Consider the following 15693-nt stretch of genomic DNA (forward strand, 5'->3'; position numbering starts at 1 on the left):
AAAACTTGGCTTCAAACGTGACAAATACGACTACTGATTACAGGAGAGGGGAGGATCGATAGTGATCGAGCTTCGGCCACCACTCAAACATCATATAGCTGCAGTTTAGTTGGTTCCTAAAGGCTTCTGGTGCCATTTTTCTTCTATCATAAAGAACAACGTTCCCCGTCTACAACCGCCTGTTGGCTAAATATGACCACTGCCCCATTCCCATTATGCCACAGTTCTCTTGTGGACAGGCCACAAGTGTGGAGCAAACCAAGGCCTCATCCACGTCTGTATACCTGCAGCCTTGTTGCGCGATTGCGCTGGCACAAGTTACCAAAGTGGCGTTGAAATAAACAAACTGCACGCAGAGGTGAAAGTGTAAGAAAAGACATCTGTCCATCTGTTAAAAAAAGAGCTCACACCCCTCTCCCTCCCCCCTTTCCTTCCACCCCCCTTCTTTTCCCATCCCATCCCTATTTCGAGATCATCATACCTCTCTTACTCCCTCCCACCCTCTCTCTCTCGCTCTCTCTCTCCCTTCCTTCCTCCTGCACAGTTAGATGTTTGTTAGTTATGAATAAAAAAAGACACCACACATACCTTGATGGTTCTCAAGGGTGTCCTCCGGGATGTACATGTTTTTGCTTTCATTTACCATAAATGTAGTCCGGCGTTATCCCTATAGGTGAATGGAAGAGAGATATAGAGGAGGAGGAGGGAAAATAACAACAGGGGTACAAAAAAGCCCCCCAAAAATAAAGAAATTAAAGAAGGGGGAAAAAGAAGAAAGAACTGTCTGACAAGGGACAGTTTTTGGGTATTCCGTTATTTTTGTTTATGGGGAGGGTTTCTTCGGATGGAGTGAATATTACCTAATCCCCATGATGGAGGTGAAGGCGAGAAAAAAGAGGGAGCTTTCGGCGGAACCGGTTGGGAAAACGCACCGGTGCATCCCTCGGTACATCCGGGCCCTAGGCGAGAAACATGAGACCAGCACCGCGTTCAATTCAATTCACACCTCTCGCTCTCTCTCTTTCTTCCTCCTTTCTTCCTTGTTATAAAAAAGGTTTCAAAAATGTTATAAAGCACGGGCGCTGTCAGTGACGGTCGCAATGGAAGTGCGCAAAAGACGCATTCGTGCGCATCTTCAGCAGCGTGTCAAAATGTGAGAGGATAAAGAGGAGGAGGTGGAGGTGATGGAGGAAGGAAAGGAGGAGGAAGAGAAGAAGAGAAATTTTAAAAAATGAGAAAAGTGTAAATATTCCATCACGGGTAGCACGGGGTTAAATCTCCCAATAGGTTGTTGGTTATTCCACGTATCTACAGCAGAGTCCCCCCAAATAACAGAAACCAGGCCGTCCTGTCTCATCCGGAGACGGGTTTCTCTGCCCTGATCCAGTCCATGATGGTCCGGGCGGTGTGTCTATCAGTCAGTCTGTCTGTCTGCCTGTCTGTCTGCGTCTCACTGATCGGGAGTTGGAGCTCTCTTCTCTCTGCCTCTGCTGCCCCTGCAGCTCAGCTCTGCAGTGATACCGAGAGAGAGAGAGAGAGAGAGAGAGAGAGAGAGAGAGAGAGAGAGAGAGAGAGAGAGAGAGAGAGAGAGAGAGAAGGGAGCGAGAGCGCGAGGTAGCCCCCCCCCCCTCCCAATGCATGTAGACGCTTTGACTGTTTCCAGATGTGTGTGTGTATGTGTGTGTGTATGCCAGAGAGAAAGAAGGAGGGAGGGAGAGACTGTATAGGCAATAGTGGGGAACTAACCGGCTGGTATCCAGATGATGATGATGATGATGATAAAGACAAAAATGATGATGAATTATAGTGAAAAGAAAACGAGGGCGCACAGAGAATCGAAGCAATAGAGGGCTTAAAAACCGGTGAGAGAAGAGACAGAGAGCAGGAAAAAAGAGAAAGTGTGCCTGAAAGTGTGTGTGTGTGAGAGAGAGGGGGGGGGGGGTTGAAGGGGGGATAATGATCCATAGCAGACTCAAACCCTACTAAGACTCTAATTTCTGCAGGAACAAACAGAGATCGGAGATGTTATGTGTACATCTGATTTGGCCCTACACATCTGGACTGCTTCAGCCTTGTTCTTTTCTTTGGCTAAGGTTTTGTTTACACACACACTAAATATCTGGTTTTTCAACCTCTTTTATGACTCAGGCTCTGATCTTTTTCAGGGCACTCTTAAACCACAAATGCAAATCTCATAACTGGCTCAGGAAGGTCGGTGCACAAAGACTGAACCTCTTTATCTAAAGGACAATAAAAATCTTTTTTTTTTGTTTTTAGATTTAATTATGGTTTTTTTTGCCCTCAGGACAGTGAAGTATATTTCGACATTGTTTTCTGTGGCCAGAAACAAATTTGTCCTGGCCTCTGAGGCACGCAAAGTCATTTTCTGGAGACGTGGGCCCATTTTCTAAGGTAACACTGCCATGAATTGAAGCTCATTTGGGAGTAAAATGTCAAACAAAGTCAACAACATCAGCTCTTAGCTAAATAGCCCTGGACCAGGCTTTGGTGACATTGAGTCAGCACGGCTCTATAGTAGCTCTTGGACGGAGCCGCTTGCACAAATGACATGTCGCTTCTTAAATTGAGTTCTTTTCTTAAAAGCTTTCCACAACTAACAAGATTTTTTTTTTTTAAAAAGAGCCTTTCCTCCATTATGAGTCTCCAAAATAGACTTTGACCTCATTTTTAAAAGTAGGCCCTGTTGTTTTATGCATATACTAACAAAATCTTTACTCAAAATGTTCATTTTTAGATGTCAAGTGTGTAAAACAGAAATGTAAAAGAGTGCTTTACAGATACATATGAGGTACAGAGCTGCACTTCCACATTCTAATCGTGGCACTGGCCATCCCATATAATTGTCTTTGACACTGAATATGAACTTCACAATGTGCAGGCCTCATGTCAATCTTACCGCAGGCTATAATCAGGAGGTGAATCTGATGACTCAACGCAGCCTGTATTCATTTATTCAGTGCCATAGCACAAAATCACCACCCACCATTCTGTAATAGAATAAAGCTTTTTGTCTACATGTGTCACTGCAGGCATAGTACAGACAGGGAGACAGCTGATAAATGATTCTATAGATGACATCTGAAGAATTGAATTGTAATTTGTTCTGTTGTTGATGTTATATAAATATACTGTATGCAGAAGGGAAAGTGAAAAATATTGAATGAATTAACACAGAAAGGCTGGATGATAGATAAAACATTCATCCAGAAGTTCATCCAGGACTCTGTGGTTCGTGTTTCTTGTTTTTAAGTGCTTCATGACCTCCAAAAAAGTGTCGTTTTCAATGGTTAACATAATAAGCTTTTAATGTGATGGATTTCTAACTGTTTTGGTTTCTTACAAACAGGCAGTATAAGATAAATACCTCTAAAACTTTATTTTTACACCTTTCATCTCTTATTAAACAATCCAACACTGCCACACATTCCTCAAGTGTCCCTTTGTATAAAAGTGTACAGTAAAAAGTACAAGGACTTTTAATAGTTCTATTTAACTGCTAATGCTTAAGCACTTTTCCCTCAGTAGGATTGTACTATTATACTTAACAGATCTGAATATTTCTGCCACCACTGCTAGACAATATTTGTAGAGAGAATACTAGAGACTACTTCAGTTTTTCTATGATGTACTGTATTTATACAAGCTCGCATGTTATGTAACGTGATGCTATGTAAATATAAAGCTCAAGTCTGTCAGATAAATATAAGTTCCTCCCAGCAGAAGTTAACTAAAGCACTTTCCACTGCTGCAGCTGAGTGACTGATGGTTGTGAGACAGATGGGCAGTAAGCGGCCTGAACCTCCCCTCACTTTTCTTGCCAAACTGGCCTCTGTTTGATTATGCTGGCCAGTGAGCGGAAGATAGACGGAAGGGAAAGACTGGGAGAAGGAAGATCGGATGAAGGGGCAGGTCGTGGGAACAGACACTTCTGCCCAGGGGACACACACACACACATACACAAATGTCCTTATTTGCAGCCTGCAAATGGAATATCAGTTCTATTTATGACCAGCCTATATTTGTAGTTCCAGACCCTTTTGTATGTGTGTGACTCCAAAGCACAGTTGGACTCTGAGAATATCTGTACAGAGAAACATTTCAATGCTGGTATTCTCTATGTGGGAACCCAACAAAGGGGGAATCCCATCAGGATTCATCCAGCTGCACAATTTATTCATTTAATAATTTATTGCGATCCTCAACTGGAAAATAAGATCTAATGGATTCAAATATTTTATACATTTCCATTCAAATATGTGAGAAAAAGTGCATCTTATAATGTATTATTTTGCCACAACAAGGGGACACAAAAACTGGGATAAAATTAACCTTGCCTGATGTGTTTCAGACTGTATATATAAAGTTAAAGTCAGATGTGGATCCAGATGAGGAACAAAGGGACTCCATTTGGGGCCAGGACTGATGACAGACCCATATTGAAGACTCCGGGCAAGCTATCCATCACCATTAAGGGGCAAAGACCACATGAATGTGTTAAATTACAGCACGAGGCCTACTGGCCAAAGCCCTTTATCCTTCCAACCTGTGATCCAATCAGCCGCATCGTTGACCCCTCCCCTCCAATCAAAGACCAGCACTCAATGTGGACTGAAGTTATTGATTATATTGACCCATCCATGGATAACACATTAGCGTCATAATTTGCAGATATCTACCACCCTGACAAATGAACACATGCACACCACCTGTCACAAGAATCTGTGTTAAAGAAGAGATAGACATGACCCGGTACAGTCCCTGATTTAGTACATCAAAGGAAAGGCTTTCCGTACTTATAAGCATCTTTATTTCTCAATCATCTACATGTTTACTTGAAGTGGTTGCTATGCCAACTCAAGTACCCTTGAAACAGAAAAGGATATGTTAAACTAAATATGGAGATTCATTATCAGGTACTCCATCTGATATTGTCTGTTATGCTGATGCAGATTTCAAGAACTTGCCGTGCTGAAAGTCGTCTTCCTCTATATCAGTTACTGTTCTGTCCTTGAGTATTCATTTCAGGAAGGATGCGTCTCATTTCTGCTAGAACGCTGTATATTGTTGTGCAAGCAAATATGTGACATTCCTTTTTATGGTTGCAATGAACTTAAGGATAATGTGTTGAAAATTATCCTACTTTTTAAATAAAATATTTGACTAAACAAAAATCAATGGGATTAGCTAGGAAAAAGGACAGCGTTGAGAATAAATAAAGAGAGAAATGAGACTGTGATTGTATTTGACATTATAGACTTTAGTGCCATAACTTTCTTAAAAATACAAGTAAATTTATATGTCGTTCTAGGAGTGGTGTAAGGGACTTACACTCATTTATTGTATTCTTTAAAAACTGGTACGAGGGATGGCAGGGTTTTTATCTATCCCTATAATGCCCCCTAGTGCATTTGATGGGAAATGCAACTGTGGATGTAACCCATCACTCAGCGCCAGTGTTATGTTACTGGTAGCTGGTCATAAAAAGCTACTGACAAGACTGACAAAAGAAAAACATCAGCTGCTTACTTATATTGAGAGATGTGACTCAAATACACAGTTAAAATAGAGTCAAGCAACATCCCAAGAATGACAATGTGCACGGCAACCTTTATCTCACACACACACACACACACACACTGTTTCCTTTTTAATGCACGTAGGCTACAGTCAACAATCAGGACTCATTTATTTATTTATTCATATATTATTTAACAGAAACATGTTCCTCTTGGTGTTATCAGTAACCCTATGAATAACATTACACCAGAAATCATTGCAGTTGGCGGTAGACCATCTTAATCGATTTTTCCAGGTTGACTTATAGGACTAATCGCTTCGCCTGTCGTGCAACTACTAATGCCTAAGTTGTTTACAATTTCTCTGGTTAACATGGACGTTTTCAAACTCACTTATGACAGTTAGAGCTCGAAAACTATTTTGTTTTTAAAATTTATAGTTAATATTTTGCACAACAAGCCATAGTGTAACGACCGACTTAATATCCTCTTACATTAACGCTGATTTGGGTTTCTTCTCGTGTTCTTGTGAGGCGATAGCCGCCGAAGCTAGTTAGCAAGCTAACTTTTCCATAAGGAACAATGACAGCCACTTCTGCAGGTAGCAGCAGCTGCCTGATTGCCAAAGGACTGGACATTAGCCTGGCTGCTTTGAAGCGACAAGACCCTTACATTAACAATATTGTGGACGTGGCCAGCCAAGTCGCCCTGTATACTTACAACAACAGGGCAAATGAGTGGGTGAGTGTTAAGTTTGGTGAAAGGTATCATGTGCTAATGTAGCTTAGCTTTGCTACTCTCTGCTGGGCGCGCTTTGAAATAAGTATTAACCAAGCTTTATAGAGTAGTACTGCATACCGGATTTATGTGACAATAAAACAAAGGTTTAAACGTAAATTGTTATTTGAGTAACAATAGTAATACAAAATGTTATGTGACTACTGCTTTCTTCGGTATAAACAAGACAGAGCAATACTGTGTCGTTACATTATGATTTTTCGAATTTAGCCAGGATTATCATTCAGGTAGTCTGTGATAAAACATAAAATAACATCGAGGGAGATGAGATTTACAAGTTCTGCCTACTTACTTGTTTGTTTTTTCAGGAAAAGACTGAAGTGGAAGGCACACTTTTTGTCTATACAAGGTAAAAATCACATATCATAGATCCTTTTCTGTACACTTGTGCTCTTAATATTTTGTAAATGAAATACACCTTACCTCTCTCTTTTCTGAATTTTAGACTGGCATCTCCCAGGCATGGTTTCACCATAATGAACAGACTCAGCATGGAGAATCTGACAGAGCCAATCACCAAAGACCTGGACTTCCAGCTCCAAGACCCTTTCCTGCTTTACCGCAATGCACGATGTAAGGACACGCACGTCTCTGATTTCCTGTCCATTTATAACTTTTTTGCAACACATTTTTTCCCTAACTCCTATAAATACCTGTCATCAGCTCAGTTTTGCTGGTATTATGCTAGTGGTTTCTCTCTGCACCTCTCTCACTCTGCAATCTCTTTGATACATTATCTTTCCCATAACTCTCTAATAAAATCATTCTGTCACAACTGAAAAGAGTCAGAAAGCAGCATGCAGCCAAGAGATTAAACTGGGAGATTGTCCATCACACTATTGTTTTTGTGCATTTAATGGTATGAGTCCTGAGTGTAAGCTTATGCTATATAGCTATTCACTGAGATCAAATAGCAGTTTATGTACATAAGAAAGCAAGGGTGACCGAATTGTATGCTATGCAGTTAAGGTGCAAGACCCAGTAGCCCTTATAAGGTACTAAACAGATGTATTCTGGTGAATTTTATCAGCCTGGCTCTCTCTGAGACCTACATATGGCTCTTGGACACCCACACATTGAGTATGCCTGTGGGACAAGAGCCTGACAGCACTACAAAACCAGCCAGCAGAGATTAGATACACCACAGCTGGGACTGATAATCTAAACACACATGCATGTCACTGACACACACTCACACACAGACATCCCTTGCTTTCTTGCTGTCTTAGTCTCACACTCTCCATCAGGCTCAGTAAAAGGCAGGTGGGATGCTGTGTTTAGATACTGGTGGCTGCTTTGATCCCCTTCTTGTAGTACCCCATTTGTCTTGCTGACACTAACCCATTATTAAACATCACGACAGCTCAAGAGAAATAAAGTGTGTGACATAAACTTTCCTCAGTGACCTCTTTACACAAGGATGCGTTAAAGAGGATTTGTAAGAGTACTGGCCTGTGGTCAGAGCATTAGTAATGGAGAATAAATTTCAAGTGGGAAGTTCACTTACTTTTCCTGGAAAGGAAAGTTATTTAAAAAACAGATAAAACCAGTAATCACAGCACACTTAATGACTGTTTTCTCTGATAAAGAGGAAATATGGGAGTTAAAGAGTGGGCACATACATAGCAGCCCTAATGGTTTAACCTAATAGTGGCTCCAGCTGATTACTCTGATTAAAGATTTATAATAAAACCCCCATAAAAGGAGGCATGCAGAATGAATTTTTAGTGTGTACAAATGTGACATGGTTGTGCCAGATGTATCTAGAAAAACATTAGTGACTATGCATACAACAAAGGAAACAGTCACAGTCTGTAGTGTGTAAGCTGTTGGTAATGCTTCTGGTCCCACTGCAGTTTGACCTCTTGTGTGGAGGGGTCGTGGAATCTTATCATTACACAAACATGCAGCTCTCAGTGCTGCCGTAACTTCCTGGAATGGCAGTTGGCACAAAGTGGCACCCCAGGCTAAAAATAAACAATGGAGATACACAACAGAAGAGGAAAAGATTCAGGGGAGAGAAGTTTAGCCTGAGCTTGTCAAGGTTTATTCCTAATAGGAGCGTTCATTTCTGGAAACACCTACAATCATGTCTCAGTTGCTACATGAGTGTCACCTTGGTAGTGTTAGTGCCTTGATTAATGGCTTTGGAAGGTCAAAATTAAAGTCACTGTTTCCAGCGTTCTTATTTTATTTATTTTTATTTTTTTGTAGTTCAGTTTCAGATTTTGGATCAGCACCATCTACTATGTGTGGATCTGTGCGTACGTGTTGTGTCAGGCCCACATATTACAGATTCCTAGATGTGGTCAACAGTAGGACTTCACTTGATTGAAAGCCTACCGTCTTCTGCATATAAAATAAATTCAGAGTCTTACCTCCTGGTCGGACATATGTATATCCCAGGTCTCTCTCTGAAACCAGCAAGCCTTTAAATCTGACTTCAGGTTCCTCCTCCAGCCGCTCATGTTTAGGTTTTCTGTGAAACAGGCCTCTCAGCATGGTCTCTCAGTAGTCTCACAGCGTGCTACTGATTGCCTCTTTCAGTCTCTCCACAACTTGAGAATTTACTTTAAAATTGTAGCTCCTGTAATTCCTTATCCGGAAAAATGTTCTCAAAGGTGATATGACAGGTTGACAAAGCCTCTTTATAACCGGGCTCCCGTCGTCAAAGAGCAATTTGAACGTACCTGCAGTTTAGCCTCAGAAGAAGTGTTTAAAGATGCGATAATGTCTTCTGAAGCTGTAAATCTGAGTGTTTACTCCTTCTGCAATGTCACAAATTCCATTCCTACAAACAGCGGTTCTACTCATTGAACAAAAATGCTAAGGAGGATGTGCTTCACTAAGAGCTCTTACTACTGACAAGAAACTAAATACAGGCTAATTCAAGTCTGGTCCTCATGACTGTCGACAGAGGTGACCACATACCTCAGTTAAAGCACCTAATCGTTCTTCTTGCTTGTAAATATGTCTACATGTCTAGTTGTAGTAAAGTCTGACAAAGTATAAAGCAGCAGTAGTCCCAGAGGTGAGCTTTGGCGCACAGCTAACTACAGTTTTACTGCATTGTCAAATCACATTGAAATCGCAGCAAACCTTAGTGCCAGTGCTCACTGGTGACCCATCAGTGGATCATCATTGGTGATGACAGAGGTTTGCTTTGTTCAAAGTGAAAAGAAAAGTCTTTCTTGAGTGTGCCCCTCTTGGTTTTGAAGTCCTGGTAGCTGTCTTAAGCTGGTGTCCTGATGAAGTTATCTTCCTTTTTATGGCAGTTCAGTGGAGTTCCCAGTTAAGTTTATGTGGCAAATATTCCTCTGCCTCTCTCTTTCAGTGTCCAGCCTGGAGCTCCCTCTCTCTTCTCCCCCTCTCTCCAACTCTCTGATATATTGACCTTGTGACCACAGCCACTTTTCTTGTTGGTGCTCCTGGTTGTAGTCCCCTTCCCGCCCTCTCTCTCTTTGTCAGTCTCTCTCTCTTTTGTATTGCATTAAAATAGAATCCTTATGTAGGTCAACAGTTAGGACACCTTGCACATCTCTTGTCTTATTCTTGTTTATTTTTTTTCTACCCACAGCAGGGCTGGTCTTGTCTCTCTGTCACTTGAAAATTTTTCATTCATTGACAAAGCTCTGTGCTGTTTCTCCTGTGATAATCCCCTCTGTCCCACACCTCACTTCATTCTCATTTTTTTTCAGCTGTCTGATTATAACTGTCTGTGTCTCTCTCTGTCGCTGTCAAACAGTCTCATCTCCAGTGAACACTAAGTGGCTCTGGCTCCACCAGACGCTCTCCCACTGTAGTTACTTTTTTGGTACTGGGCTGATTTTCCCAGGCTCGTCTGAACTCTGTGTGTATGTGTCTCTGCCTCTCCCTGCCTGTCTGTTCCCCCCATCCTTAGTGACCTCTGTGGCTTGCCCAACCACAGTTGTAACCACATATGTGTGTATTTGTGTGCCCTTCTGTCTGTGGGAATGTGTGTTGTGACTACTTGGCAATGCTGTCCACTACATAGTGTGTTCCTCTCTTCCTCTCTGTTTGTTCTTGCTTTTCCACCTCTCTCCTTCTTTTATTTTGTCATGTCTTCAACCCTGTGCTCATTTTTGTTTTTTTTTTGTTTTTGGGATTATCTTTTCCCAAGATTCCCTTTAGAGAGTGCTTGTCCTGTAGTGTCAGATGATGTCCTGCTGTCCTAGATGCGACTGTGTCAATGCTGCATTTTGCATTTTCAACTCTGAGTAATTAAACTTCACTGTTAAAGAAGATCTGCCACAGTGGAATCCTCATATTGCAGCATATATTTTTATTGTAGTGACAAAGTTTTGCATTAAAACATTACAATTTTCAAGTTAAAGTAGATGTTTCTCATTAGAATGTGATTATTTTATTGATATGAATATGAATCGGCTCCCCACAATTATTGATTTTACTTCTAATTTCCCAGTTAAACATCTCATGAGAATGTGTTCATGCCACAGATATTTTTTATTACCCCTGGTCGTAAATGTTTGTAAACGAAAGACTATTTTTGTTTCTTAATGCTTCAGTTTTTTCTGGTTAATCTATCCTTGGAATATTATAATTGGGCTACAGTGCTTTTTTTCAGTATGCCTGAAAATAGTAAAGTTACTACTCACTGTGTAATGTATTGCAACTCACATACTGCCCTGTAACCCTTTGGCAAAACTGCATTAGTGATTTTCCTGCCTTGCTGACCATGTTTGCGTAGTTAATGAGACTCTCGAGGCTCATGTTTCACTGTATAATGGCATTGCTATAATGGCTGTTCCCATTAGCTTGGCTGGGAAATGAGTCATTTCAAACCCTGGCTTTGGTCATAGCAGTGCTAATAATAAACGGTTTACAAATCTGTCCTGTGGTCATAGCGGCAAAACGGTGCTACAGCATGTCTCTGCTTTCATTTGATTGTAAGGGTATGGTAGGTCAACGTGATCATTTTGTGTCTCCTGACCTTAATGGCTAATAATCCCAGAACGGAACACGCTAACTGGATTTCTCAGCATTGACCGAATCATTGACATGACATTTTGTTGGATTATTGTTTAAAAGTTCAGATCTGTCATTCTGTGTGCCTCTTACATCCTTTCTCCTCCCCACAGTGGTTATCCACGGGATTTGGTTCTATGACAAGGAGGATTGTCAACGAATTGCCCAGAGGATGAAGATGTGAGTAAGATCATATGTTGTGTTTAGGTGTTGTTTTTAAGTTTTAATGCTTGTCATCGCTTTCTGTGTGCAGTCTAACCCAGCAAGAGCAGGTCCTGGCTCAGTCTCAGGGTGGTTGGTTATCCCCAGGAGAAGCAGTAGTGAGCATGTTTGGTTCTGGTGGGGATGAAGTAGGAAACGATTCAAAGACAGTGGACATCATCCAGATGTTAAGTAAAGCGCGCACAGAATATGACAAGGTATGGACACGCCACAGATCCATTCTTATATTACTGCTTTATTTGTCTGGTTTTGTCAACTTTTGTTCTGATTTTCTCCTTCAGGAGAAGTGCACGTCAGAGCCAAAGGAGATAGGTGGCAGCAGTGTTTTGTGTGGAAATCCCAATTTGATCAAACCAATACCTGTAAAACCGAGCACTCAGGTAAAACATCCAGTTCCTGTCTGAGTGGATAAAAACCTGTGGTGTCTCATTTAGTTCTCTTTTCTACTCATGCCTGATTCTCATTACCTCTTATCCTGTTGTGTGTGATCCAGGACAGTGAAGCGGCTGAACCCAAGTCTCTTTCTTTGGCTACTCTCTTTGGTTCTCAAAATCATCATCACCTATCACCAAAATCTGACCCTTCTGTGTCTGGTAAAATGGCTCGCCCACCTGTCGCCCGCACACTCACCTATGATAATGCAGTGAACTCTGGCAGAAGCGTGGCAGCTAACGGAGAGAGCGCTCCCATCACTGGGATTTCAGATGGAGCTATCAGGGCCATAATTGGGGAAAATCATGCGAAGGCAGTTGCAGGCTTGCTGCCTAGTCCGACTACTGCTCATCAGCAGCAGCAGCACCAGCCAAACCAACCACAGCATTGTCCAGCTATCGCCAAACTCATGCAGGGACAGAGAGGTGTTGCTGGTGTTGGAGGAGTGCTTCAGACCCTGTCTGAGTCTCCTGAGAACCGGCTGTGTGACAACGGCGTACCGCTGGAACATCACCAACACCACCACCATCACCATCTCTATCATCAGCAGCAGCAGCTCCACCGTCATCACCACCATCAGCAGCAACCCGACCCAATCCAGAGACTCTTCCAAACCCAGCCCACCTGCTGCCCCCAGCCTCCTCTTCCTATGCAGCAGAACCCTCATCCCTCCTCCCAGCCTGTATTAGCAGATGCAGTGTTATGTTCCCATGCTCAAGCACAACAAAGCCAGCAGTTGTCATCTCAGGTGACCAGTGACCAAGTCATTCGACCCTCACAAGGTAAAATATCAGTGATCCTAAAAATAATGCTTAGCAACTGAATTTTGTGTTGCGCAAAAAAAAAGACTTTACCTAAAAGGTGTTTTAATGTGTCCCTTGTGCTCTCTGTCAGGTCTGTCTTCCCAGATGCCAGGTGTAGTGTCACCTCATGAGCTCCTCCAAAAGCTCCAGTTGGTCCAGCAGGAACAAAACCAGGCTTCTTCTCACAATGCAGCTAGACTCTGTCCTTCACTGGCCCCTCGATTCCTGGGGCCCACCCAAAATCAAGGTGTAGCTTTGGGGGTTGTCCCAAACCCGACCCCACCTACTGCAGGTCAAAAAGCGGCACTACAATTACAGGTGAGGCATGGTTAACAGGTTTAACATTTTCTGACATAAACTAATTGTAAAACACTACCAACATCTGTCCGTGTCTGTACAGGTCATCTCTCCCCAGCGGATACCAGCCACAGTAGCTCCCACTCTGCTTCTTTCACCCAGTATGTTCTCTCAGACAAAGTCTAGCACCATGTTGCCAGTGGTTGCTCAGGAGAGCTGTCCTTCCCTCTCAACCCTCCCCAGACCTGTGCTGCAGGAGGAGATCAGAGTTCTGTCTAAAAGCCAGCTTCAAGCCACCCTGCTGCATCTGATTCAGGTAAATATAATACTTAGAAGTGTCATTACAAGTCCATTCAATTCTACACAAGCATGCAGTATGAAGTTGCCTGTTCTGTGTGTTTCAGACTGATGGCTCGTTCTTGGACTCCATCTATGAAGCTTACATCAGCCGTTTTACGCACAGTGCCAGCAGCAAGTACTGATGACTCTTCACACCCTCACACCCAGTCTGAAGGCTAATTCTTACATCTATTGGATGTACCACAGGCTCTGTATCACTGCTGTACTCTATTGTCAGTCTGCCTGATTTTCACTTCCAAACCAAGCAAAAAAAAAAATTAATCCATGTGGTTCACGTGAGAAAATTGCACACTCTTCCAAAAAAAACAGACACATGACATAAATGTACAGTCTTGACCTCACCTGGATTTAAAAGGAAAAAATGTAGCAACAGCATTTTGGTCCCCTCTCAGTGAAAACGAGACATGCTGCACCATCAAAATGTTCAAATTTGTAAAAGTAACCAGCACTATTTCTTTTCACAAAGTGTAGCAATAATTTACTTTAGTTTGTTTTAGTTAATTTTTGTGCATCATCACAATCAGCACCAGCCAGCCTCTTGGGATTTACTAGTCTTCCTGCTTAATAAAGCTACTCCTAATAGACTCCTAAAACTTACCACTATTATGAAGACACAAAATGTCATGGTTTTAATGCAGCTTGAAAAAAAAAAACAAGGAAGCTACCTCACAGAGAGCTAGTTTAGAGATCTGTGTTTTTACAAAGTTTTAAGTTAAACAGACTTAAATTATGTTTCGTTTCAGTTTTGTTAACATTAAAAACTAATGAATTTTGAATTCTTTACGGCAAACAAATCAGCCTGCAGAGATGTTTTATGTCAAATAAATAAAAGAAAGGGACATAAACAGAACAAATATACACATCAAGGAATCAACAAAAATCCAACAATATCCAATAATAATAATTACTCTGAATTCTCATGCATATTGTGGCTGTTGCATGTATAAACAATAAGAAAAATAAACATGACAGAGTCATGTCAGACAACACTCCAATCTTTCTTAAAAATGTATTTTGTAATCTCAGGATATATTTTAATACTACCACCTTTGATTGGCCCTCATACACCTTTGTAACCTAAGATAGAAGTTAACATAAAAAAATAAAACTTCAAATTACATGTACTGTACAAAATGTCATTTCTCATTTATTATTGTTTTTGTTTGTACAACAAAAAGTTGCTTTTGGTAAAAATGCTTCATTCTGTCAGGGTTTGTAGTTGGTGTTTAGCTTTTGTGCTAAACTTGTATATAGTCAGTCTGTACATACAGTAGCTACCAGACAAAAGCAGCAGCAGCAAAAAAAAAGTAAATGCGATTCAGCAAAAAAATACATATATAACCTATTTTTGTACTAAAGAAGAACAGTTTTAATTCTTGTTGTACCAGTAAGCAGCACGCTACAGTTAGCGGTACAGCCAATATATAAGTAAACATTTTGCAAGATGCTGTTTTTATGATTTTTAATTCAACCATAATTTTTTTTTGTAAAACAAAATGTAAAACAATACATTGAAATGTTTAATTTTTTTCGTCTGGAATGTTTAACTGTTACTTGAACTGGAATATATTTTAATGAGAAATTAAATGTAATAAAATGGCCTCTCACTTTTGTCCTGTCCTCATATGAATTTGCGTGGTTGAGTGCCTTGTTATTACTCATGATGGATGCAACTAATCACACTGAAGGTCCACTCATTATTTCTTTAATGTCACTTCATTGCCTCCTTTTACCACAATCAATAGTGCAACATAATGTCTACAGCGATTAATCAGCTGTTTCTACAGCAGAACTGAACGACCTCGGCCAATTAACTCCAGCAGTCTTTATATGATGTTAGTTTTTCCAATATTATAACGGCTGCCTCTGTCGTCACGCCTAACTAAACACACAGTACAGCAAGGCTGCTGACATGCTGGTGTTCATTTGACTGAACAGGAGGCTGTGAAACACAGAAAAGATCTCACCTTAACACAAAACCAGCTCAGTGTGAAACCCTAGATCTATTACACAGTGTAGACGTCAAGCTTCTAAACAGAGCTTGTGAAGTTCCCTCAAAGTTTTTAAAGGTATCATGTCCACAAGTGAATATGATCAAAATCACCTTGATTTGTCATGAAGTTCAGAACTGTACTGATATGGACCAAACCCAGAACACTGTTCCTCCTGCCACCATGCATAGATTTGATCTGTATGTTACTTATTAGTCATTGTTCACAGTGTCTCTGTGCTACACA

General features: G+C 41.2%; 2 protein-coding genes across 7 annotated transcripts in view; one reads left to right on the forward strand and one right to left on the reverse strand.

The window, feature by feature from the left end:
- cacna1c (calcium channel, voltage-dependent, L type, alpha 1C subunit) overlaps positions 1 to 9704 on the reverse strand; it is a 143857-nt gene extending 134153 nt beyond the window's left edge. For 5 of the 6 annotated variants that reach the window (XM_028429799.1, XM_028429785.1, XM_028429777.1 and 2 more), the window contains exon 1: positions 8714 to 9704. In XM_028429799.1, coding sequence (XP_028285600.1) covers positions 8714 to 8837 — 124 coding nt within the window. In that variant the 5' untranslated portion in view covers positions 8838 to 9704. Of the gene's footprint in view, positions 1 to 588; positions 647 to 8713 lie in introns of those variants that run through there. The other variant, XM_028429793.1, reaches the window with a different exon arrangement.
- dcp1b (decapping mRNA 1B) lies at positions 5880 to 15067 on the forward strand. The gene is made up of 10 exons (XM_028429809.1): positions 5880 to 6278; positions 6644 to 6684; positions 6781 to 6908; positions 11456 to 11522; positions 11596 to 11761; positions 11846 to 11944; positions 12058 to 12778; positions 12891 to 13117; positions 13200 to 13412; positions 13501 to 15067. The coding sequence occupies exons 1-10, from the start codon at positions 6120 to 6122 to the stop codon at positions 13576 to 13578; spliced, it is 1899 nt and encodes a 632-aa protein (XP_028285610.1). The 5' UTR covers positions 5880 to 6119; the 3' UTR covers positions 13579 to 15067.
- Positions 15068 to 15693: the final 626 nt, after the last annotated feature.

This window comes from Parambassis ranga, chromosome 2 (genome assembly GCF_900634625.1).
Source record: "Parambassis ranga chromosome 2, fParRan2.1, whole genome shotgun sequence".
Lineage (NCBI taxonomy): Eukaryota > Metazoa > Chordata > Actinopteri > Ambassidae > Parambassis > Parambassis ranga.